This window comes from Leptonychotes weddellii, chromosome 5 (assembly GCF_054177405.1).
Source record: "Leptonychotes weddellii isolate Sample4059 chromosome 5, ASM5417740v2, whole genome shotgun sequence".
NCBI lineage: Eukaryota > Metazoa > Chordata > Mammalia > Carnivora > Phocidae > Leptonychotes > Leptonychotes weddellii.
In genome coordinates, this window is record NC_138373.1 from 125,654,441 (window position 1) to 125,679,601 (window position 25,161).

Below are 25,161 nucleotides of genomic sequence, written 5' to 3' on the forward strand. Positions count from 1 at the left end.
GCCCTATAAAACTTCAGTGGGTAATTTGGGAAGCTGGTCACTATGTCTTTTATAGCAACTGAGGTTGTGACAACAGGTGTTGAGCAATCACATATATACTGGTATACAGGGAAGATGGTGGGGGTGGGGTGGGGTGCGGGGGTTGGGGGCGGGTACAGAGTGAAAAGGAGTTAAGTAACTGGGAAGGGAAGATTAGGACTGCCAGGTTTCAAAGTCAAATTTTAGACCTTAATTCTAAGACTGATTATTTTTTGGAGAAGTCCTGTCTAAAACAAAAACCCGGGGGCGCCTGGGTGGCTCAGTTGGTTAAGCGACTGCCTTCGGCTCAGGTCATGATCCTGGAGTCCCAGGATCGAGTCCCGCATCGGGCTCCCTGCTCGGCAGGGAGTCTGTTTCTCCCTCTGACCCTCCCCTCTCTCCTGCTCTCTCTCTCTCATTCTCTCTCTCAAATAAATAAATAAAATCTTTAAAAAAAAAAATAAAATAAAAATAAATAAATAAATAAAACAAAAACCCGGGGGGGTGGTTTTTAAACATGAAGTGATTAAATTAAAGGCATACAGGAGGTGGATCTCTCAAATTATTCAAGAATAATTTGTGTAAACTTGCCTATAAACAAGAATTTTTACCACGATTTTATTGATTGCATAGTTGATAGCCTGGAATTTAATTTAAAATGTGCCATTGACTAAACCAAACTCTTGGTACTTATACACTAAGTGAAATTGTGGATTCGCTTGTAGTTTTTCAGCTAGATTTTCTATGACTCAAGAGAACTCCTAGGGAAGTCTGTGTCTGCAGCTTAACTATGGTGATGTCACAATGTCCCCGTTTTTAGACATGTGAAGTCACTTCAGGAAGTAAGCGGGGTACATATGTACCCCCTTCCTTTCTTTAGTACTTGCTCACTTTCGGAGAGAGGAGACACTGCTTCCTCAACTCAAACCAGCAAAATGATGGTTGATGAAACCCTTTAAAAGATACTGAGATGAAAAATGGCTGAGATGGTTTGTCTTAGCTACACCTTCTGGCATCCTTTATTTCCAAAACAAGAGAACCAGTGTGTTCATCAATACACTTTATTTCTTTGGCTTTATTTGCATTTCCTTTGCTGTAAGGTTTTGACATTTTCACGTCTTCGTGATTGAAGAGCTGTTCTTTCAAGGCCTTTGTCTGCTCCCTGGTGGTCAGATAGAAAATTGCACTTGCGAGCAGTAGACAGCCATTTGTTTATTTCCAGGCCACGTGAAAACATTGTACTTCAAATTTGCATTGGGAAGTTCATTGTCTCTCATTTTAGCAACAGATGGATGCTGCATTAGGTTACATCACTGTTTTCTTAATTTCACTGAAGGTTTTAAATGATATAATGTATATCCTAACATGTCTACAAATTTCTATTTGCTTCATTTCAAATGTACAGAGCTATAGTCTGGGGAGGTCAGTTGTTAGGAAACAAAAAAGGAGAGAAGCAAGATTAAGAGTCATTCCTGGAAGAGACAGGAAGACTGGTGTTTCATGAGAGCTTCCCAATTGCTGGAGTGGTAAGACCAAGGCTTTCCTCTGGTTCCTTTTCTTTTTCTTTAACACACACACACACACACACACACACACACACACACACACGCTGAATGGTGATTCAGTTTCCTCTAAGAATAAAGTATGGGTAATGGCTTTATGTTTAAATTAATTCCAACTTCTTCATTCAATCCCCAGGGTGAATTGCTGTCTCTTTCTCTAAGGGGAAAGAGACTTGCTTCCATACTTTGAATTTGCTACCCTTCAAGTCTTTACCATCACCATCACGGAAAAGACAAAACAAAATCCTAACAACCTTAGAACCTCAATTTCATCTAGGGCCCCCTCCCCACTATTTTGTAACTAATGACAATTCTCACTGACTTTACCATGCTTCCCATGATTAGAAATAGCTCTCAAGATATACCTATTTCTTTTAAAAGTAAAAAAAAAAAAAAAAAAAATCCAGGTACCGCTTGCACAATAAGCCGTGGCCAGAGAAAGGTAAGCCATGACTCTCGAGTTCTTATATAGCAGCTCTGTGTTTTGTGGGAAACGGAGCATGTGTTCGACTTTCTTTGTTCATAATTTCCAGTCAAGGTATGCATGAGAATGACATCTTTATACTGTGGTGTATTTCTGTCCAATATGAAATAGGAAATGCAAATCTCTTAATGCTATGTTGAATGTGATCCCTCTCTAAAAGTATACTTGAAATGAAAATTGTAAATCCAACAGCTTGCTTTTTTCCTGAACATACGAATTTCTGAAAATTTCTCAGCATAGAACTACAACAGGCCTCGTTCCCTTGGCCTATGCAGTTTCTTTGGCAGGCTGGGAAAGCAACCTCTTGTCTGAGAGGTTTGTATGCTTCTCTCTGACCTGAACCAAGCATTCATCTAAATGGAGCAGGAACTAAGGAAGAGTACTAAGGAGATTTCGTTTTAGACCCAGGAAACACTGCATGAACATCATTGTGTTGGGTGCCTTGCAATTGGTATTCTGACCAACCAGCTAGAGACTGGAGGTTCCAATGACCCCCATCATGGTTTCCATTAATTTGCTAGAGCAGCTCACAGAACTCAGAGAAACATTTTATTTACTAGATTACTGGTTTATTATAAAAGGATACAGCTCAGGAACAGTGAGCAGAGGGCAAGGTGTGGGGAAAGGGCTTGGAGTTTCCACACCCTCTTGGAGCACACCACTCTCCCTGAATCATCCTACGTTCACCAACCGGGAAGCTCTCTGAACGTTGTCCTTTTAGGATTTTTAAGGAGGCCTCATTACATCAGCGTGGTCGATTACATCGTTGGCCATTGGTGACTGAACTCAATCTTCAGCTCCTCCTCCCTCCTGGGAGGGTACAGGGTCGGTCTGAAAGTTCCAACCTTCTAATCATGTAGTTGGCTCCACCAGCAATCAGCCCACATCCTTAGGAGACCTAGGGAATTTCTAAAAGTCACTTAATTAATATAACAAAAGACTCCTTAGTGCTCTCTTCCCAGGAAGTTCCAAGGGTTTTTACGAGCTTTGTGCCAGGAACAGACAAAATACTTATTATAAATAACAGTATCCCACAGGACTATTGCTCTGATTGGTTCAGTTCTGAAGCAGATCCATTGCTGTGATTGGACTTTATTAAAACGTAAGCACTCATAAAAGGGTAAAATAAGTTTAAACTTAGAATGAGAATTATTATAAGTTCATGAATTTATTGAACATCTCTGTACCCTACGGTATAAATGATATTGTTTGTTTTTCAATTTTTTTCAGCAATTTTTTTTTCCTTAATTCTCCCTTGCAATCTTTTTTTGGCAGTATCTTGGGCAGATTCCACAACTTTCTGTTTGCTTTTGTCTATTGAAATTAAATCTAGATTCTATTTAAATCCGCAATCTTTATATTTGATCCAAAGTTCTTCTGCAAAGTATACATAAGCTGTGCTGTTTGTAGCAGTGGAAAATTTTTACCTTCTTTCCTTCTAGATTCTTTGGTTGTTCTAATAATTAAATTGACACATGACAGATTAATAGGAGAAAAACAAATTTAATTTAGTCCATATGGGAGCCCCAAACATATGAGACTCCAGGGCAAGTCAGGCAATTGAGGCTTATATATGCTATCCAGAGCTAAGGAATAGGATAGGGGCCTTCAAAGGGGAGGAGGGTAATTCACAGGGCAATAAGAAGAGCAGATGTTTAGTTTAGTAATTAGATGTTTGCCCTGCCTTACAGATAGGTCTTTTAGATAAAAACTTATCTCATAATAGCTCTCTTTCTGGGCCAGGGCCCATATCTAAATTCTTTTCGGTAATTAAGGGAAGGGTAAAAGTTTTTCTTGAGTCTGCTGGGTCTTGATTGCCTTGAGCTCAAAATAATCCTCATGCCAAAGTGGCATATTCTGGCAAAACCCCTTCCCTTTCATGTTCAAAGTGTGGTCCATGGACTCTTTCTGGCCCACGAATGGTTTACTACTGATAGTGAATAAGTGAGAATAAGCATTTAGAAGCTTGTATAACAACTTGACATTGATGCAACATCCAAGTTCATTCAAGCCCCTCCTCTAAATTCTATACTTCATCACATAGACCTATTGGCACTACTGAGAACCCTCTTCTGGGTACCCTGAGGGCCACAGGGAATTGGAATGAAGCAGAGATTTGTCCCCATCTTCTTCCCAGGCACCACATTCCCTTCAAGCCTTGCAGCACAGGTCCTGAAGGAGGCTCCCTGTCTTTGGGCTCCTTGTTCATGTGTGCCCCACACCCAAGGGACACATCTCAAAGCTCTCCTAAGAACCCTCTCATTGCTCTCAGCTACAGAAGCAATGACACTGTGGGGAACAATGTATTTCCACAGTTCAGCAATTGTTCAGCGAGGGAGTGAGTTTCCAGGGATTTTTTTTCTTATAGTTACCCTTACGTCTTTATGAGAGCTTGTCTTGAAGCTCTCCTCTCTCTCTCACATGGCTTGGGCTGGATGGGAGTGGAGGCAGAAATGGAAAATTTTCTCTCTAAAAAATTACATTCTCTACATCTCTCTGTCTCTTTGTCTCTCTCTCTCCCTCTCTCAACTGTTGCGATGTTTAGTGATTAGGTAGAGGTTGAAGTACATGGGGCCAATTCTGCTACCTCTTAGAAAGTTTAAAGCTGTCTTCAGATTCTGGTAATGTTTGGTAAATTCTGCTTTCATCCTCAAGCTTTAACCATAATTCTGGCCAGTAGAAAAAAAATCATCTCAACATCCTATTACATCCTATTACAAAGAGATTGCATTCTCTTTGGGAGGAAGAGGTTGAAACCGTCTGTGACAGTTAATTTTATGTACCATCTTGAGTGGGACAGAGATGTTCAGATAGCTGATAAAATATTATTTCTGGGAGTGTCTGTCAGGATGTTTCTGGAAGGGATTAGCATATGAATTCGCAGACCAAGTAAAGATCACTCTTACCAATGCAGGTGGGTGTCACCCAGTCCATTAAGGGCCTGAATAGAACAAAAAGGCAGACGAAGTGTGAATTCTCTTGCTGGAACTGGGGCATCCATCTTCTTCTGCCCTTGGACGCAGGCAGTGCTGGTTCTCAGGAGGCCTCAAGGCCTTCAGACTCAGACTGAGTTACACCATCAGCTTTCCTGGTATTTTAGTTGGCAGATGGGAGATTGTGGGACTTCTTAGCCTCCATAGTAACGTGAGTCGATTCCTATAATAACTCTCTATCTATCTACCTATCTATCATCTATCTATCTATCTATCTATCTATCTATCTATCTATCTATCTATATCTCCCATTGCTTCTGTTTCTTTGGAGAACCCTAATACATCATCCTATTAGTTGTTATATTCTACATGGGCAGCTGGGAACCCAAGCAGCAATTATGCAGAGTAATCTGAATTCTGAGGACAATAGCCCAGAGTTCAGGGAATTCCTGGCCTTGGACTCAACTATGGTTACATCTAGATTTCTAATAATAAGTCACATCTAGATTTCCATACGCAGGTAGTCTATTTCTCTGAAATGAAAGATGTTGTAAAAATTAAAATGTGTCCATGTATGTTAGGCTCTTAGAACAGTGCCTGGCACACTGTAAGCTCTTAATAAATGTTAGCTGTTAACTGTAGCTTTGTCTACCCAGGATGCTTTCTCAATCTTCTTATTTTTGTAAAAGCATTGTTGCAGACTGAAAAATGGCTCAATTTTCTGTCCCTCTCTGTATCCATGCCCTCTGCATTGAACTTCTCCTATCAAGAGGTAGAGGCTCTTTCCCCAATCCTTGAATCTGGGTTGGCCTTGTGACCTGTTTTAATCAATAGAATGTAGTGGAAGTGACATTGTGTCAGTCTGAGCCACGTTCTTTGTGGACTTCAACCTTCTCTTCAGTTCCTTCTTTGGTCAAGAGAACAGGCCCAAAGTAGCCTTGCTGGAATGAGGAGTGCTGAGGCACCTCAGTTAGAAGACAGCCGCCCCTGGTCAGCTAAGCTGCTGAGCTGATAGGCAACTGACTGTGGACACAGGCGGAGGCCCAGCCAGCCACACCCCAGAAGAACTGTCTATCTGAGACCAGGCTAAACTGGTGGGCTTCAGAATTAAGAACTAAATGAATGATTCCTGTTTTAAGCCCAAGATTTGGGGTAGTGCTCCTCCTCCAGTCAATGGCCATCTCAGTGTGATTCCACACCTGTCAAATTCCACTTAACTTTTAACAGCCATTTCAACTGACATCTCTTCTAAGATGTTTCTAATTTCTTCAAGCAATGTGTTCTCTCACCTGGAATTGAACCTTCATTTTTATATTGTGTCCCCTTTGTAGTTCTTCTCTTAGCGACTCATATTGGTTTCTCTACAGCTAATAAGTGAACACTCAGTAGACACAAGGATGCAACCCAGACCAAGGTACTCATTCCACTTTTTCCCATGTGATTTGACCCAAGAGGGCCAAGCAGGGCCATTCAGAGTCTGCTTTTACAATATAGACCTGAGGAAAAGAGTCTAGTTTCTCTTTTAGATTAAGAGCTATAAGGATATAGATCTGGTGCCACACAAGGAGAGGAACAGATAAGGGAGAGGAACTGAGTGCCGGGGAGAAAAAGGGCCACGAATAAAGCGGAGAGAGCAGCATTGCTGAGGATGGGGAAAAGGGGCATGAAAGAAGTGAAAAAAGAGGTAAGAAAACTGTTAACATTGAGACCCTGGATCTGGCCTGCTTTGGGGGTGGTTAATTCACTTTTTTACTCAAGCTCTGTTGGGTTGCGTTCTGATTATTTGTAACAAGAAAGAATCCTTATAATCATCTTGTGAATTGAAGGTTAATATGAACCATCATCCCAGCACTTTATCACCTCTGAGTAGGTTGACAACATAATGTGTTGTCTAAACTGAGGCACTTCTAAGAGTTAAAGGGAGTGCTCTTAGTAGTTATTTTGAGAAAACAGGTATTAACTGAAACCGTCCCTGAGTTCCCCAGAAAAACAAACTGGAACTGCAAAGCTGAGGACCAGATGCTGGGAAGTCGTGTCACAAAAAATCCAGGCATGGAGCCTCTCTGGATTTCCTACCATGGCTGCCAGTCAGCATCCCACTTTTAGAGCCTGTTTAGATATAACACAGTTAATGGACAAGAACCCACAGGAAGTTTATTAGACAGGTAGCAATTGAACTCTTTGCAAATATGTTGTGCTCATGTAGGAGATTTCTTGGAGTTCTTTTTGTAATCTTTGTAACTTAAATAATTAAAAAGAGTGCAGGTTTTAGTCTCTGTGTGGGAATTTTCCTGTAAGATACTGTATTTTCTATTCCGTGGAGAGAAATAAATGAATATCATGTTTAAATCAGATGTTGAATGTGTTGGTATAAATACTCAGATAAAACTGTGTTGGCCATTCAAAAGAACACAATGTGTGACTAGAGCTGGAGAAATTTTAAAATTTCCATTAACTTTGATTTTCCTATATGAGCTAAAGCAGAGACAATATATTTAGTCTCCCAGCCCCCCATTGCAGATGTAGTGGTTTGGGGGCTCAGGGAACAGGAGGGCTAATAAGGGGTAGCTAGGCCTGTGTTCTAGTGAACAGCAGAAATAGTCGGGACCATTAATACAGGACTGGGGTCCAGTCAGAATATGGTGCCCATCATGTTTGTTCGGTTGCTGACTTGAAACCTAATTTTACCCTTTACCATTTTTTCCCATGTAATATGCAACCAAATAAATACATGGGAATAAACCATCAGTAAAGTCACTGTATGTGTATGTATGTGTATAGAGGGGGTGGTGGTGGTGATATCTAAAATATTTACATCAACCTTCATATTCATCCTGAGAGCAAAAATCAGATCAGAAAAACCTAAGAAATAAGTGATAAGAATTAACACTATTATCTTTATCTTTTCTTTTCTTTTTAATAAAAATGTTCAGAAGTTAGCTTTTTTCTCTTTTAAGAGTGTCTGGTGTTGAGTTCTCAATTCAGATGACTTTCATGGGTGAGCTACTGAGATAGGCCCCCAAATAATCCAGAAGACATTCTGTGAAGTTGACAAGTGAAAGGTAATTCCTCTTAAGAAATATTAAGCACCCATTCCATATGAAATTACTAACTACAGGACAAATTAGGATGATAAAGACACAAATAGTTATAAGAGAAGCTAAGAAAAGCTGAAAATCGTACAAATACCACAGTGAAGTTTGATGATGGGGTAGATAACATCTACCCCATCTTGGGGAAATAAGAAAAAGCTTCTTGGAAGAGGGACCATTTGAAATGAGCCTTAAAATTTGAGCAATTTTCTTCAGGCATAGATAGAGGAAGGAAAGAGGCCTCTCACAAATAATCAAAAGCTCAGGGGAAGGAAAGTTTGGGACAGTTTCCAGGAATAGGTAGTGGTCAACTTGGACCACGAGATAGAGCAAAATGACTAAAAATGCAAAGCTGTATAGTAGGGAAATACACATCTCAACCTATATCTCTTCCTAATGTTAGCATGGTAGCCTATCTCTACACACACACACACACACACACACACACCTCAAGCAAATACTTTGGAATATGTGGGTCATAATCTGATGGAATCTTGATAGATATCTTTGCTATAGAACACTGCTAGTCTGTCTTTGTATTTAATTTCACCTTGAAAAAGAACTTGTAATTTTTTCAGCATCATGAAACCCATGACTTCTATTTCACAGTCTATGCACCAGATTTCAATATTATCACGTCTCATGTTCTATATTTTGCACTTGTGGATGGGAGGGCACGCTACTGTCCTCCTTCCTCAACACCATACTATTGTTTTGGTTCAGACTAAGAATCTGACTTTGTGTGTGTGTTGGGGGGTGGGGGTGGGGTGATAGGGGAGCCTTCAGAGGATTTTGAGCAAAAGAATAGCTTCGGAGGGGGGTTATCTAGCATTGACATATAGGGAAAATTGGGGAGGCATGTTAATTGTGAAAACATTTAAAAGCTCATGAAAGTCCTGCTAAAAAATACTAAGGTTCTATGCATGGGTAAGAATAGTGAGAATGGGTAAAGGAAGATAGTTTTAAGAGACTTTGCCAAGGTGAAATCTAAAGAACCTAAGACTAGATATAAATAGAAGTGAGAAAGATGACAATATTTGTACAGAGAATGGTAATATTTATCAGTAGAAATAAAGGGGACAAAAGGGAGGAGAGAGGTAGAGAGATGTAACCGGTTTGATTTTGGATATAAAGTATTTGAATTTCTCCCCTGGTGTATTATGGGCAAAGCTAAACTTCTTAAAATGTTAATTATTTTGAAGGGGCTAATTACTTAGTACTGGGGAAGAATAATGACATAACAAAAATTTTCTTAAGAAGACTCCTTGCTGCCACCAACAGGAACCAGCACTTAAGTTGCATCATGTGCCCATTTAACTAGGAGGTGCCGAGAGAGAACACATGTAAATCACACGTAGGATTCCTCTTTGTGATTGAATGAGATGGAAACAGGAGTTTGCTAGTCCCACAGAAAGTGTCAGTTCTTGTTGGCCTCTGGAAATATGGTCACATCCACTTGATTATGGTTCTAACATTAGACCAATCTCAATTTCTGCCTTTCATATTGGCTTTAGAACCTACCCCTTCAATAATATGACCCCACTGTATGGTCTGGAATGAAAAAGTACAAGGAACTTGGAATCCAAATATTCAGGCACCTTCAGCATCTAAAAATATTTCTATATTCATGTTTTATTATTTTTTAAAGATTTATTTATTTATTTGAGAGAGAGAGAGTGGGGGTGGGGGGAGAGGCAGAAGGACACAGGGGGAGAATCTCAAGCAGACTCCACGCTGGGCACAGAGCCTGATGCCGTGCTCTATCTCAGGACCCTGAGATCATGGCCTGAGCGGAAACCAAGAGACAGACGCTTAACCGATTGGGCCACCCAGGCGCCCCTATATCCATGTTTTAAATGAACTTAAAAGTCATGTGATAATGAAGACAATACTTCCAGTCCGATGTCTAATACTTTTACTTCCCAGCAGCATAATACCACTTTGGTCAGGTTGAACCACTGCACAATTTTGCAGCTCTTTCAGAAAAATAAAGAAAACAATTGGAAAGACACAACCACATGCAATGGTGAGGAAATAGTACTATTGCCCGATCTTTCCCTGGAAATGTGAAATATCCTTGGTTCAGCTCCACACTGTGTATTTATTAGAAGCCCTTACAACAAGGGATTTTGTTTCTTGTAGCACCAGATAGACACAGTGGCTAACATATAATTCTGAAGAGTCACTGACATATTTATCACACGTCAAAAATTTTCGGAATCTGGACTTTATCCATGTCCCTGGCTTGAAGTGTTCTTCACGAGAGTAAGCTGTAACGTAAGATTGAGTTCTCAGTCTGCTTCTGCCACTGATGTACTGTTGACCTTAATACTTGACTGCTACCTTTTTGTATACTACTTTACAACTTCAAGGTACTTTTATATACAGTGACTCATTTAATGTAGTGGTGTCCCCCAAACCACAGATAATGGTTAGACACATGAACTCTTGTGTTACGCTGCGTGGGTTCAGATCCCCATTTCATCAGCTAGCTGTGCAACCTGGACAAGTCACATACCTGTGCTTCAGTTTTCTTGTCTATAAAACGAAACCTACTAGAGTTGAAGAGATTCAACGATATAGTCTATGGGAAGTACCAAGCACAGTAGAACCTAGTAAGAGCTAAGTGTTATGAGTAAATTTTTACTTACCTACCTTGCTGGGATCTAACTATGGTGTGTGGATAAATTGAGCAGTATTTTTCAGTGATGCGTTTAGAAAAGCAAGCTCACATAAAATATGAGCAGGGGGTCTGTCAAGATTTCCACAAATTTGGGATTTTATTTCTTCTGTCGGCTGTGAAGAGGGAGCTGATATACAGTAAACTCTAGCTATCGCCAGAGTTAAGTGTTGAGGAGATCCCCACAGTAAGCCCCAGAAGGGCACTATGTCTGTCTTGTTTGCCATGGTTATTTTTAGAACCTACTAGGTACTCATGTTCTCGGTGTACAATAAATATTTGTTAAATGAATAAATACATGAAAAAGGCTTAGTAGCTATGTGATTCATCTTTAGCTCAGGTACAGTCTAGAAATCAAATAGAAAAGAAGTGATCTTTTGAAAGCAGAAGATTTAGAGATGTGTCCCCAATTACTATGAACTCCTTAGAGAGAAGTTATCAGTAAATATTAAAGGCGATATTAATCATGTGCTTGATGTCATGACTTTTCTTCCTTTTTTAAAAATTGAAACAGAATATTTTATAAAACTCATAAATGGAGTTCTATGTTTTAATCACCCTTGCAAAATAACCCAGGGAGCTTTCATAAAGAACTAGCAAGGTTGAGCTTTCTTCGTTGTTAAAAACTCCTAATTCCCAAACACTATCCCTTATCTAAATGGCCTCAAATCCTTGAAGCTTTTCAAGTAATTGATTCCAAATTCATCTATCTGAAAAGTATTTATTTATGAAAAGAATCAATTCTGGTTCTATGAAATTCAGAAATTACAGTGCCAATTACTGTACGCTGGTGAAATTTTTCAGGTTATCTGAAGGCAAAATTAATTTACTTGTCTATCCACCTATATCCAATCATTCATTCATTCATTCAACAAATACCAATTGAGCAGCTGTCGTGTGCCAGGCCCCACACCGGATGTCAGAGATCTGACAGGTCCACAAAGCCGTCACACACCTTTTACTTGTGGAGTTTATGATCCAGAGAGGACGCGCTGGGTAGGACTGCCCCATGTTTGGGGACATATTGCCCAACGATGGCTTCCCTAAATCTTCAGAGCATTGATTTCTACTTCACAACGCTATCGAAAGCTGGTCTTATTAACAGGCTGTCCGTATAATAAACACAAACTAGCTAAAAGATGAGAAATTCAGGCATTATTCAGACATTCACAAATATCTATAGATGTTTAAGATAATGTAGACAAAATATCCCCACATCTTGGAGTCCTATAGGCACAGCTGAGTAAAATGAACTGAGATCACATCAGTTTGATTTGTCACGGTTGAGAACTGCATTTGTAAATTGATGTAATCCATCTCTAGCCAAGTTCTTCAGAGACAGCTTTGAATTCTTAAAAAGCCCCTGACAGCTAGATTTTACATTTAGATTTTAGCATTGTCTTTAAAGATAGTGGTAGTTCACAGAAGGAGAGAATTCCCTATTGATTACATGATTGAGGAAGCACAAAGGTCTGTTACTCTTTCCGAAGTCAATTATAATTTAAGCTCATTATCTCCCTGCGGATGTTCTATTTCAAATGGCAACAGAATCAAAATGTAAATGCCCCAAATGGAGAGGTTCAGGTATTCTTTTACTAAACTATGCTCCATGTACTGGCCTTCAAAATTACAGCAGCAAAGAGTTTAGCAAAATCTGGCCACCAACCTGGCCAAGGGAAAGAACTCAAATTCACCAGGATCATGGAGGAATAGTCATACCAGATTTCCCCCCTAACTTTGAATATCTAATTTATTTATGATATTCAAAACTGACATTCACGTAAGAGCAATCTGATAAGTCCTTAATATGATTTTGGACACATCGGTGGCTCTACCGTGATCATTACTAATAAAGAACATTAGTACAAGTTGTGGTAATTTTTTTTTTTCCCTTTCCCTCTGGCTTCAGCGAAACTTAGAGAACCACAAAGGGCCTCTCTAAGTCTTAGGGACAGAAACTTTGGATTAAAACTTTAGGGGAAGGCTTATATTTCAATAACCAGATTTTACTAAAAAACAAAACAAAACAAAAACTGGCCATTTGGTCATTTGTATGTAGGACCACTGTGACATGTAATGTGTCTTTAGATGCCTTAGGTGTGATGGATTGCCCCTTCACTTTGACAAAGGACTTGGCATAGATTTATTAGCATTTAACATTATGCAAATGAAGCATAACATACAAAGACATCTAGACAACACAAATGTAAGGTATCTGCTCATTTGATAGCTGCTTCCATAACACCATGACCATATTTATATTGATGTGAAAACATATGATCATTTCATATCAACCATACACTTATGGCTAAATGAAAACACACCTTAAGCTCTAAATTTATACAAGGCATTGAAATGTGTTGAAATGACCATTTTCTCATTACAAGGGTGCAATGATTTCCCTTTATGAGAATCTGTGGCATCGCCTGAATAGCTTTAATATTTCTTTGTTAAATGATAACTAAAATATATGTCTTATTAAACTTTTCTTATAAAAATGAGAACTACCTCTTTCAAACTGAGTAATACTCACACGTAGTCTCCATTCACTCCCTTTAGTCATGCTTATCTCTTTTGTAAACCTATTTTACATAACATTCAGGGTCCTCCCCCTTGCCCTCCCTCCCCCCCGCCCCCCCCCCAGTTTTCTCCAGTAAAAAATGATATGTTTTCAGGACGGTTGTTGAAATTGGTGTACCTCCTAGTTTCCTCGCTCTTTGTTCTCTGTTGGGTGATGTACTGTGAAGAATAGGCAGAATTTGGTATTGACAATAATACCCCTTGACAGGGCAAAATAAAATGTGCTGGGTAGTTCCGACTGGTTTTATTTTGTTTTCAAGCAATAGCTCTTGAACTGAGCTTCATCAATTTCTAATTTGGGGGACTATCTGAAATGTAAACTTTATTTATGTTGGGGAATCAATTTCTGCATTTGAGAAATTTCTGCATTTGCCTCAGTTTTAATGCTCTATCTAGAATGTTTCAACTGAAACATTTATTCTTTTTTCAGGTACATTTTTGTGCCTAACTTATTTAAGTGCCCAAATGATTATTGCTTCTTATTCATTCCAATGAGTAAAGTCAGACTTATGTGCTTAGATTTATCATAAGTCAAAAGTGATGATCTGTATAGGGGGCTCTTAACAGATCATTTTCCAGCAACTGATACTTTCTGAAAGATGATATCTCCTTGTCTGTTTTCCTATATGAATATGTGTAATGAATTAGGCATCTTTTCTCTCTTGAAGGAACAGCTTCTTTTCATTCACAATATTATATCCTGGTTTACATCTGCCTAATTTTAAAAGGAATAATACTTTTGGTCTTAGATTGCCAAAAATATCCAATTTATCTTTGGGGAAACTGATCAAAACTTTGTGTGACATATATATTTGTATATATATATGAACACATATCATAATCGAGCTTTGTGAAGCCCTAAGCTTTAAAATATTAAATAAATTTCTGTAACGACGTATCGGTGTAGGTAGAAAGAGTTTAGATTTCTCCAGAGTTTGTCAATCAAAAAATATAAAACTTAACCAAAAGCTAGGTCCTTTGCTAGTGTTCTCTTACCAAATTCATAACATTTGGTAAGAAAAGACCTCAGTTTGTAGCAAATACACTCTGATAATATATATTTTGTAGAATAAATATGCATAATATTCTGTTAGAATTAATAATCATAGATACAAGCAATACTCAAATTAAAAAAAAATACCCTACTAGAGTTCTCTATCCTTGCCTCTAGCAAACCAAAAGTTGAGCGAAAATTGTCCCACTCCATTAATGCATGATTAAATTCATGGAAACAGAAAATAAAAAGCCAATTTCTTCTAGAACCTGAACAGAGTATAAATAGCATAACTTGCCTTTTTCAAGAGGGGAATGAAGGTTGAATTTGCAATTAACTGGAATTCTAATTCAGACAATTCAGCAATATGGATGTGGACGAGGTCAGGGTACCGGGCAATGCGTAGGTTTCTTTTAAGTGGTTAACAACCTTGAATTGATGCAGTTTGAACTATAGCTTAATGAGGGATTTGTTAATCTCTGGAAAAGCTATAGACCAAAGATTCACTTCATCTTGGCCTGGTGATTTATCTGAAAGTCATGGACTTGATTCTTCTTGTACTATTTCAGTCTGCAGACTGGAAAACCTCTCCCTTTACACACTGAGAATTCCCACTGCAGTGAATGGAAGGCCTGTGTGTGTAAAGAGCACGTGAGCAGTGGGATTCAGGCCCAGAGAAAGAAGATGTCAAGTCGCCTTGGTAAAGAATTCATACACCACGTGTTCACAGCTTCTTGACAGGTATAATTATCAATGTGGTCTTTTCCTTTTACTATGTGCTGGGATTCGGAAGCACGGTTTCGAATTTGTGACTATCAGATCTTTGATCAGGTAGCTTCTCTCTAAGGACCTGAAAGAGGGGGAAAGAGTGAAGGGAAGCCAGTGATTAGTATTCATTTGTCAATGACAATATGCTAAAAATATCAAAAGAGCATGTGCTATGTGAGAACAGCAAGAATTATTTTAGGCCCTATCATTCATGCACAATATTCCACATATGAAAAAAAAATCGTTTGATGTTTGCAAAGGAAGTAATTATCAAATGGGGATGGAAAAGAAACAGTTATTCCCTAAAATGAAATACAGAACACCAGTTGGGAAACATTTCAAGTGTAAAACATTTCTTCTTCCCGGTTCCAGATGACTCTTTTTCTTCATGAAGGCAAAGGATAGTTAACTTTTACAGTGTGATTCTTGGGGTTGGGGTACAGCCAGCAGAACCTCTCTCTGATAGGCAGGAAGCCCCAGCCTCCTTGCTCTGAAGCAGATTCTCAGACCCCTTTCTTCTCGCACAAGGTCAGCCTGACACCAAGTAGAACGGAGTACGCAGCTGCCCATGTGGTCAGATCCGGAGGATCAGCCTCCGTGCACACTCCCCCCAAGACCTGTCACTCTTCTCCCATTATGGAATCTTTCCTTTCAGAGAGAACAGTGGTTTCCGATCTTTGTTTTTAAAGCTGCAGATATTTTTATGCCCATGAATGCAAGGCATCATATACAAAGCAGATTTTTATAAACTGTGGCAGGCCTTGCAATTGGCCTACTTTGCATCAACACCCTCCAGCTGGCATGCCTTCTGCAGATGTGCTTAAAAACCCCTGGGTGGGGGCTTCAAAGCCACGCACAAGGCCATTGTGCTTCTTTTTTTTTTTTACAGAGAGAATGAGAGACAGAGAGCATGAGAGGGAGGAGGGTCAGAGGGAGAAGCAGGCTCCCTGCCGAGCAGGGAGCCCGATGCGGGACTCGATCCCGGGACTCCAGGATCATGACCTGAGCCGAAGGCAGTCGCTTAACCAACTGAGCCACCCAGGCGCCCCGGCCATTGTGCTTCTTTAAGCCCCACTTAAGAACATATTACACGCAAGCACCACCTGGTACCGACGTTTTCCCTCCTACAATGCGACCACTAATCTACTACTATTGAGTGCTCACTAATTGCCACATATTTTGTTAAAAGTTCTACGTATTTTTTCCTTACTCAATCTCCATAACAGACCATTTCACTGAGTCTTCTATTGAATAACTTCCCATAGGTCCCCAAGTTAGCAAGTGAAAGAGATCTAGAGGCTGAATTTTTTAATGAATTAATTTATTATATAGTACATGTCCCAGGGGAATGGGCCTCAGAACAACAGGTGAATTTTAGTAAATTCCAGAGGGTGGGGAGGGAGGAGGCCTGAGGGATATGCCAGGAGCTGAGAGATCACCGGGCATCCAAAATGTGGGTCGCTGAAATACCCACTGGGAAGAACCATCTGCACCAAATGTTCTCATTATTTCTCTCATTCCCTTGATTTGTAATTCAACAGATCAGTGATTTTTTTTTTACTTGTTTAAATAAAAGCCTTTTTTCCCATATTAGTGTAAATCTTATTGCTCAAATTGCTTTGCTAACTTTTAAATGAGCCATTGTGATAGGCAGAATAATGGACCCTAAATCTATCCTCACCTTAATCCCTAGAATCTGTGAATATGTTAGATCCCACGTTAAAGGGAGATTAAAGTTGTAGATGGAATTAAGGTTGCTAAACAGCTGATGTTAAAACAGGGCGATGATCCCAGATTGTCCAGGTGGGACATATGATTAATATCATTAAACGTGGAAGATGGAGAGAGAAGGAGGAGCCAGGGAAGGGGGGTGTGATGAGGAAGCAGAGGTCAGAGCAATGCAGTGTGAGCACTCAGCCACCCTTGCTGGTTTTGAAAATGGACAAAGGACCACGAGGCAAGGAATGTGGAGAGCCTCTAGAAGCTAGAAAAGGCAGAGAAATGAATTTTCTCCTTGGAGCCTCTTAAAGCCCAGAGAGACTGTACTGGACTTCAGATTTACAACATAATACATTTATGTTCTTTTGAGCCACCAAATTTGTGGTAATTTTTTTTTAAGGCAGCAGTAAGACATGAATACAGCTGAGGTGATGGAGTACTTTGAAGTATGGGGTAAATGATAAGGGGGAGTTGGATAACTCTAACTCTAACTAGCATGAGAATGAATCCCTGGAAAGCTCATGTGAAGATGTCTGTGAGGAGGGAGGGGGGAAGTAAGGGCAGGTGCCATCGAAGAAAGAAGTAGAGTAGTAGCACAGCGATGGAGAGAAAGAGGCTTTGAAGCCCGTGTTTCTGGGTTTGAGTCATGGCCCTATCACTTATGAGCTGTGAATTGTGGATAGGTTTTTAAAAAAAAATCCTACATGCCTCAGTTTCTCCCTTTAAAATGAGATTAAAAATAGTACCTACTACCCACAGGATTGTTGTGAAGATTAAGTAATTGAACATAGATGAAGCACTTAGAAGAGGTTTTTGGCAGACCCTTAATTGCTTAATAAATGTTATCCAGCATTAAGGTGATTATTGCTATTATTCCGGTTTTCTGCTTGGTAACTCTGGGTTCCTTGGATTCAAGCTTATCAGAGTCGTCCTCTGAGGCTGGCTTCCTCAGTTCTGCAGGGGTTCCCTGGATCGGACCCGAAGGACGGCAGCTGTGGCAGTGGTCGTGGGAGGCCAGAATAGTCGGGACGGACAAGGGAAGGGAAACGGGGGCCTGACAGTTGGTGAGGCCACTGCTAAACTCCAGCTACTTTGTAAATCTGTGAAGACCCAGCCTGGCTTCAAATGCAGTGAATTCTCCGCTGTCAATGCAGCAACAGGTCAGAGAAATTTGACAATCTTTTAGTCTTGACTTCCTCAGAAGGTTGACAACTCAGGAAGGAGTCCTCTTCCTTCCTCCTTCTATTCTTTGAGAATCTGGGTGAAATATGGAAGTCTATAAAATCACGATTTAAAAAATAAGATGCCTTAAGCTGAATAAATGTAATGCTCTTTGTCAAGAAAGTGGGGATCGCATAAAAATAGCCATATTCCTAACCTCTGTTTAGGTTTCTATAATTCAGTTGTATAGTGATCATCTCTATTACCTTTTAGAAAAATGTAATCTACTCCTGATTATCACACATGGAAGTTAGGGGAAAAGACAATTGAGTTTTATTTCAGGCGAGTTTGAAATTAAAAGTGGGCATAAGAGATAAGTCTCCACACACCAAATTAGCTTCAAATTTCTTCCCCAAAGCAACCATAGTATGAGTTAGGAAGTGTAGCAAATCCCATTTAATCCTTAAAAATTTAATTAATTAAGAGTTGAACAAGAGCTAATGTAGGTCTCTTTGACTGAATTCACCATAAAATCCGTGGATGACCTGACTCGGTACGACGTCGCTCGTACTTGGAATGGCCGCTACAGTGTCATCCCAAAAGGCCACGAGCGTGTGTGTAGCAAGGGCTGTCTTGGCAGGCATAAATATAAATTGCATGTTCATTTAAACAGAACTTTCCCGTACCCTCTACAAGAAAAAAAAACTGTTTGTAAACGTCTTTTATTAAAAAATGTTAGTCTTTGGCGATGAGACAATAGGAAATTCTGAAGTGATTTAATGAAGACTGATGGAGCAGAGAAATGAAATGGAGTGCACGGCCCAGCAAATACTGATGGCCAAATTGTATCCTTCCAAAGATGACTGAATGGGTAGAATAGTGGAAGCTTTTAGTAAGACCTCAGAAGTCTGCATGGCAACACATTTCTTTCAAAACACTTTAGAATAATTCTACTGTGGGCCAGTGTGGCAAATCAATTAGGAAAACGGTACAAGTTCACATTATTGAGGATGGAAGACAAAAATGAGTTAGTGGAAAGAGTTCCATGTTCTACTAAAGAACTGTGGATTGTTATTAGACCTTTGAAGGGATTCTGACAGTACTGAGTGAGGTAAAGTACCTTTGTATTCAGAATGGATTAGAGAGGAGAAGGATGTGGGCAAAATGACTTGTCCAGATGCATCCTTATCACTCCATCCCAACCCTATCATCCTAGTCCAACCACCATATCGCTTGCCTGGACTACTCTATAACAGCCTTCTAATTAGTCTCTGCTCTCACTTTTACCTTGCAATAATCTATTTTCCTCAAAACAGCACGAGTGATCTTTTTTAATACATAAATCAGATGTCAGTCCCTTGCTTAAAACCTTTGGTGGCTTCCACTGCAATAAAATCTAACTTCCCTCAGTGATTTAAAAAGCTTTCTGTGACCTGGCCCCCATCTATCTCTCTGTCCTTCCTCATTATTTCCTAACTAACTACCCCAGCTTTCTTTCTATTCCTCAAACATCAAGTGGCTCATGTCTCTCTTAGAGCTAGGCACTGGCTAGTTTCTCTTCTTCTTATTCTCATTTCTGGCTTCTCCTCAGCATTCAACCCACCTTACACGTCATCTCCTTTGAGACGTCTCCCCTGATCACCTAATAGAAGGTTGTCACCTAGCCAGTGTCTATCAGAGCGCTCGATTTTAACTCTGTGAAGTACTGGTCCCAATAGGTTATTTTCATTTACCTGGATATTAACTATCTCCTCCAACCAGGATGTAAGCACCATGAGCGCAAGGACTTTGCTTTGCTCAGGCTGTTTCTACCGCCCATTGAACAGTGTCGAGCCCATGGCAGTACCAAATAGATCCTTACTGTTGAATAAATATAGTTTTTAGAGTGAATGGAAGGTGATTTTAGATGAAGTCACCCAACTATGGGATATATACAATAAAAACTCACAAGCTATGAAAGAAAGATAGACAGCTGAATTCTCAGCAGTGTCTGAGGACAAATCCTGGAGTCTTTATACTTCCCCACGTAGCTTCTCCTTTTTGTGAGTGTCACAAACCATTGAAAGTCTCATGTCATATCCAGTGTTTCTGGTTGTGCAAATAGTAGTCTGATAAAACCACTACCACCCATTGTCATTTTCCCAAGAACATCTGAGCCTCCCTTCAAAATCCCATTTGCAGACATCATAGCGGAGAGGTGTGTTATGCTATTAACTGTCTCTTCCAAAGGAGAGCAAGGACAATTTATAGAACTCCAGACTATCTAATGTTGGCAGATGAAATGCCTGCAAGAGCAAAAAGGGAAATATATTCTATGTTACTTGAAAGTGTGATTATGAGGGCTCCACGAAGCCATTGCAACTTCATATCATTCATCTAAAAAATGGGGTTTTAGGGATACTTACCTGGAAGGGTTTTTCTGAGGATAAGGAATAACATGGGAGAAGAGCCTAGCACATAGGAAGCACTTCAAAGATGGGGATTCTTACTCTTCACGTTTTTTTCCTGGCTTTTCTTAAAAAAACAAATAGCAAGACCTGACTGAGAATTTTTGTCACAGTGGAATTTAGAAAAAAGGCAAGAGCATCACATTTTCAGTGAGCACCCACAGAGAATTTCAGATTTCTCGGAGCGCGCCCACTGGCAGGTCTCCATGTCTTTCTCCATGGAGCAGTTTTCCAGTAATTTGTATCAGTATTCTAAAGGGCTCTTCCCAGGATCAGCACTATACGGTTGTTTAGTTCGTACACTGTGCAAAGGCAGCTGGCCAAGAGGGTGAGCGGGGGGCTGGAATCCAGCCCCTACTCTTGTCATGGAGCTCTGTGCCGGGGGATCTGGGTTGCACAGAGGCTGCATTTTCCTAATGTGCCTAAAGGCATCCTATAGTCTGTACCCGGCCCTCCCAAGTACATGATTTTCCAAAATATCTTACATTTGCAGAAAATATGGCTGAATGGCATTATAAAGTAAGCGACTGTCTTGTTTACATTTTCTGAGGTCATCGGGATTTTTTTATTTGCTTGACTGATTCGGGCGGGGGGACTGTCATAACCTAATGATTGTATTCCAGCTGCCTCAGAAACCGTATTAAAAACCGAAACGAACTTGTAGGTGTCGGGCCGTCGTTGGTGTGGAAGAAGGCGCTCCTCACCTAGGACATGTGGTTCTGCTGTGTTTGTTGCTGCCGCTGCTGTTGTTGCTGCTGTCGGCGCCGGGCGGTCCGGAGCTTTTCGAAGCGCGCCTCCATTTCTTCCAGGACTTTTGGGGTGTATCGGACCACCAGCTTGACGCTGTCTTTGGCAGCCTTGAGCAGTTCCACAGCTTTCTCATGGTGCTCCCCTTCCACGCTCTGGAAAGACAGTGACAGCTCTTAAAGGGGAGAGCTCGCATGTTCCTCTCCCTGCGGGACCAGTCTGCCGTCAGGATCTAGTTAAAATCCCACTTTGACACTGTGTGGTGACTGACGTAACATAATAAAATTAAATTAAATGTAAAAAAAAATAAAAAAATAAAAAAATAAAATCCCACTTTGAAATGTCAAGAAGCTACAGCAGATGGGATGCATTGCCATCATCACTATTATTTATTGTGTTTGAGGTTGAAGTGGAGGCAGGTTAGGATGCACTAGGGTACAGAACAGATTGAGTGGGGGTTCAAGTTTGGAGGGTGAGAAGCCAAGACCTAAGATACCATGCTAACGTTTAGCGTGGGATTTCTAAATTTCATCTGCAAGAGTAAATGCACTGGTCAAGGAAATTCTGAAAGAATTAAAAAAAAAAAGTAATAAAGGGGAACTTTCCCTATCAGATATTAACGTTATTAGGGATCTATCATGATTAAAGCAGTGTCTTGTTGTTGCAGTAAGAGAGAGAACACAGAGTCCAGAAGCACATCCAGCATGTGTAAAACTTTGTTATGTGATAAATGTGGAATTTAGACCAAAGGGGGAGAGGACTGTTAAATAATGATGTGGAAACAAATATAATTAAATGATAGAAAATAACGTAGAGCCCAATCTCCTAGACTATGCTAAATATAACTGATTAAAAATTTAAATGGAAAAATAAAACCATAAAACAACTAAAATGAAGCAGAGCTGAAATGTTCATCTTGCAATGGAGAAAGAATTCTTAAGTAAAAATGCCAATGGAAAAAAAAATCACAAAATGAGATTTATAAATTATAAGTTTCTATATCTCATATACCATAAAAAGGCCAAATAACGAACAAGAAAAAATATTTTCAATATATGACAATTCGTTCACATTCTTACCATGAAGAACTCTTGAGTCTATGAAGACCTAAGCAAAATGGGCACATGAACTCAGGATGTCTAAGCTCCCTTGCAATGAAAGAAGTACAAATGAACACAAAATATTTCCTTTATAATTATAATTTAAAAATGGTGAATATGTATTTTTAAAAATGTGTATTTCCAAGGATGTAGGGAAATGGGACTGTCATATACTGCTAGTAACTTAACACAAACTGGCACAATTTTTCCAGAGGGCATTATTGTTATGCATTGAATAAGCCCCTTATAAAGAATAATTTATTTTCAGAGAAATTTACTAAGGATATAATCATATCCATATATGCACACATACCTATAAGGTAGGAATGATGAAGCAGAAAGCAAAAAATAAATCACTTATTGGCTTTTGAGTTCCAAGTCTTTTAAACATCATGGTACAGATAATAGCTGGGAAACCATGTTTTTACTACAAGTAAATACAAAGAGGTCTCTTTTCCCAAACCTTCTAAAGATTCTCCAGGTTGGGATTAGGGAGAAGCAAAACAGAAGAAAGCTGTAATCGGACATTACAGGGCCCCAAGAGAAGGAGATAATCTTCCCTGTCAGCTGATCCTCAGGGCAAATGACCTAATTCATATTTTATAGGATCAAAGTGCAAAGGTCTTTTTGACTTGCTTCCTGGATGAAGCTCCCAGAAGAAAACATCTGCATGAGGAGATAGGCTGAGAGAGTGCAAGAACACCTGAGAGTGGATGCAAGTGGCCAGGAAGGCCACCCCAAATTGGTTGAGATCACATTTTACAACCCAAGCAGAAGGGGGACTAAAAATGGATATTACATTGAGTTACAAAAAAATAAAATAAGTAAGTTGCACTTCAAGCACACTTCAGTTATATCTGGAAACTCATAATTGCTACATTATACAGATTTGGAGACAAGAGATTGTGTTCCAATTTTATCACTTGCTTCAGCAAGGTGGATGTGGTCCGAGAAAAAGAAAATGCTTTGAATTTAGCAACAAGGCAGTCATCATGGTGTGTAAGAACGCTATTTCATCACGTGTTGGAGTATCAGGCAGATACTAAGGATTTAAGAAACGACCATGATGAGCCCTGGAGGCAATTTACAGAGCCACCCCTTCACCAAGTCTGGGGTAAATCGAGAGCAAGTGGTTATAAATAGCAGCTGGGCAGAGTGAGTTTTTGCCTGTGGCTCAAGCCTAGGAAAATAGGCTTGTTCATTGATCAATTCATTCTCTTAATTATTCATTCAATCATGGACTTGGTCACTCACTCAACAGATGCTTATTTAGCATTTATTCTATGAATTCTATTCTACCAAGTTCTTTGGAAGAACATTAAAGGATAGGGGAAAACTTTGACAATTCTGCACAATATCATCCCTGTTTTCAGTGTGCTCAAAATTTCTAATTTGCCTCAAGATGAATTGTTAAGATATGAAAATCTCCTTCAAAAGGAAATCTGGGCTACTTGGTTGTTTATGCCTTTCTCTAATTTCTTTTTTAATATTAACATTTATGTGTTTATATATCTCAGTAACACTGGTTCACCCGTTTTCTAGGCCAGATGATTAGTCTCCAAACTCCTTTTTGGCTTTTGTTCTGTTTGCTTTCATTTAATAGGGTTGGAAATTCTAGGCCAGACCTTTAGAGGCCCATTATCTCCGTGTAGGCATTATGCCTGCAGTTTAGAGTTGCCACGGGAGGGTTGTGGTACTAATACATGGGGCCATCAAGCTCTCACCATAGGGACAAAGAGCTGCGAGAAATATGGCTGGTGTGCCGTGTCCAGCCCCACTGAACCATCAAAGTTACCCTCTCCCACCCCAAACTCTGTTGTCCCCCAGAGTTAGCAATTTATTAAAAAGCAGACTCCATGGGCTTTGAATCTAGAATTTTTGCCCTGATGTTCTTTCTCTGGTTTAGATGATGACTCAGCCTCCTTTGGGCTCACCAGAGTTAACAGGTCTCCTGGTTTAACTCTACCTTTTGCTTTGCTTTCTTCACCAGGGCACAGAACCTTCTGATGGGATCTGGGCAGAATGTCATATGTCTGCTTCCAAAAATGCTTTGTTCAAATAATACAAGTTATATAATTGAATGGTACAAGAGAAACTAAGAGGTAACTCAGAGATTTGGGAAATATAAGTATGTTTGTAGAATGTACTATTTCAAACACTCTAACTTTATTTTTCAATTGTTTTCAGAAAAATGTTTCAACTCTTGTCTTAATGACTGATCTGGATGGCTTCTCCATGGGCTTTGCCTACTTTATGAATACTTTTGAGTGCATATGGTTGCCTCTTTAACATATAGTTTATCTTCTGAGTGCTTTTAGTCCCTCAGTTCAACTTTTTGGAAGAATAGGCTGGGGCGCCTGGGTGGCTCAGTTGGTTAAGCGACTGCCTTCGGCTCAGGTCATGATCCTGGAGTCCCTGGATCGAGTCCCGCATCGGGCTCCCTGCTCGGCAGGGAGTCTGCTTCTCCCTCTGACCCTCCCCGCTCTCATGTGCTCTCTCTCATTCTCTCTCTCTCTCTCTCAAATAAATAAATAAAATCTTAAAAAAAAAAAGGAAGAATAGGCTGTTTTTTCTACTTTTTTTCTTTCTTTCTTTCTTTTTTTTTTTTTTAAGGTAAGAACGAAAAAGCAGATCACCTTCCCATGGAGGTCTTATTCCATGCATAAAAAGAAACCAAACTATGGGCACCTGGGTGGCTCAGTTGGTTAAGCGACTGCCTTCGGCTCAGGTCATGATCCTGGAGTCCCGGGATCGAGTCCCACATCAGGCTCCCTGCTCAGCAGGGAGTCTGCTTCTCCCTCTGACCCTCCTCCCTCTCATGCTCTCTGTCTCTCATTCTCTCTCTCGCAAATAAATAAAAAATCTTAAAAAAAAAA

The 25,161-nt window shown here is 39.9% G+C and overlaps 1 protein-coding gene across 1 annotated transcript in view; it reads right to left on the bottom strand.

The window, feature by feature from the left end:
• Nucleotides 1-15,066: 15,066 nt before the first annotated feature.
• The window catches only part of LIN7A (lin-7 cell polarity scaffold A), a 112,819-nt gene continuing 102,724 nt past the window's right edge, over nucleotides 15,067-25,161 (bottom strand). The window contains exons 5-6 of the mRNA XM_081822129.1: nucleotides 21,143-21,340; nucleotides 15,067-15,193 (exon numbers count right to left, since the gene is read on the bottom strand). Coding sequence (XP_081678255.1) covers nucleotides 21,143-21,340 — 198 coding nt within the window. The 3' untranslated portion in view covers nucleotides 15,067-15,193. The remainder of the gene's footprint in view (nucleotides 15,194-21,142; nucleotides 21,341-25,161) is intronic.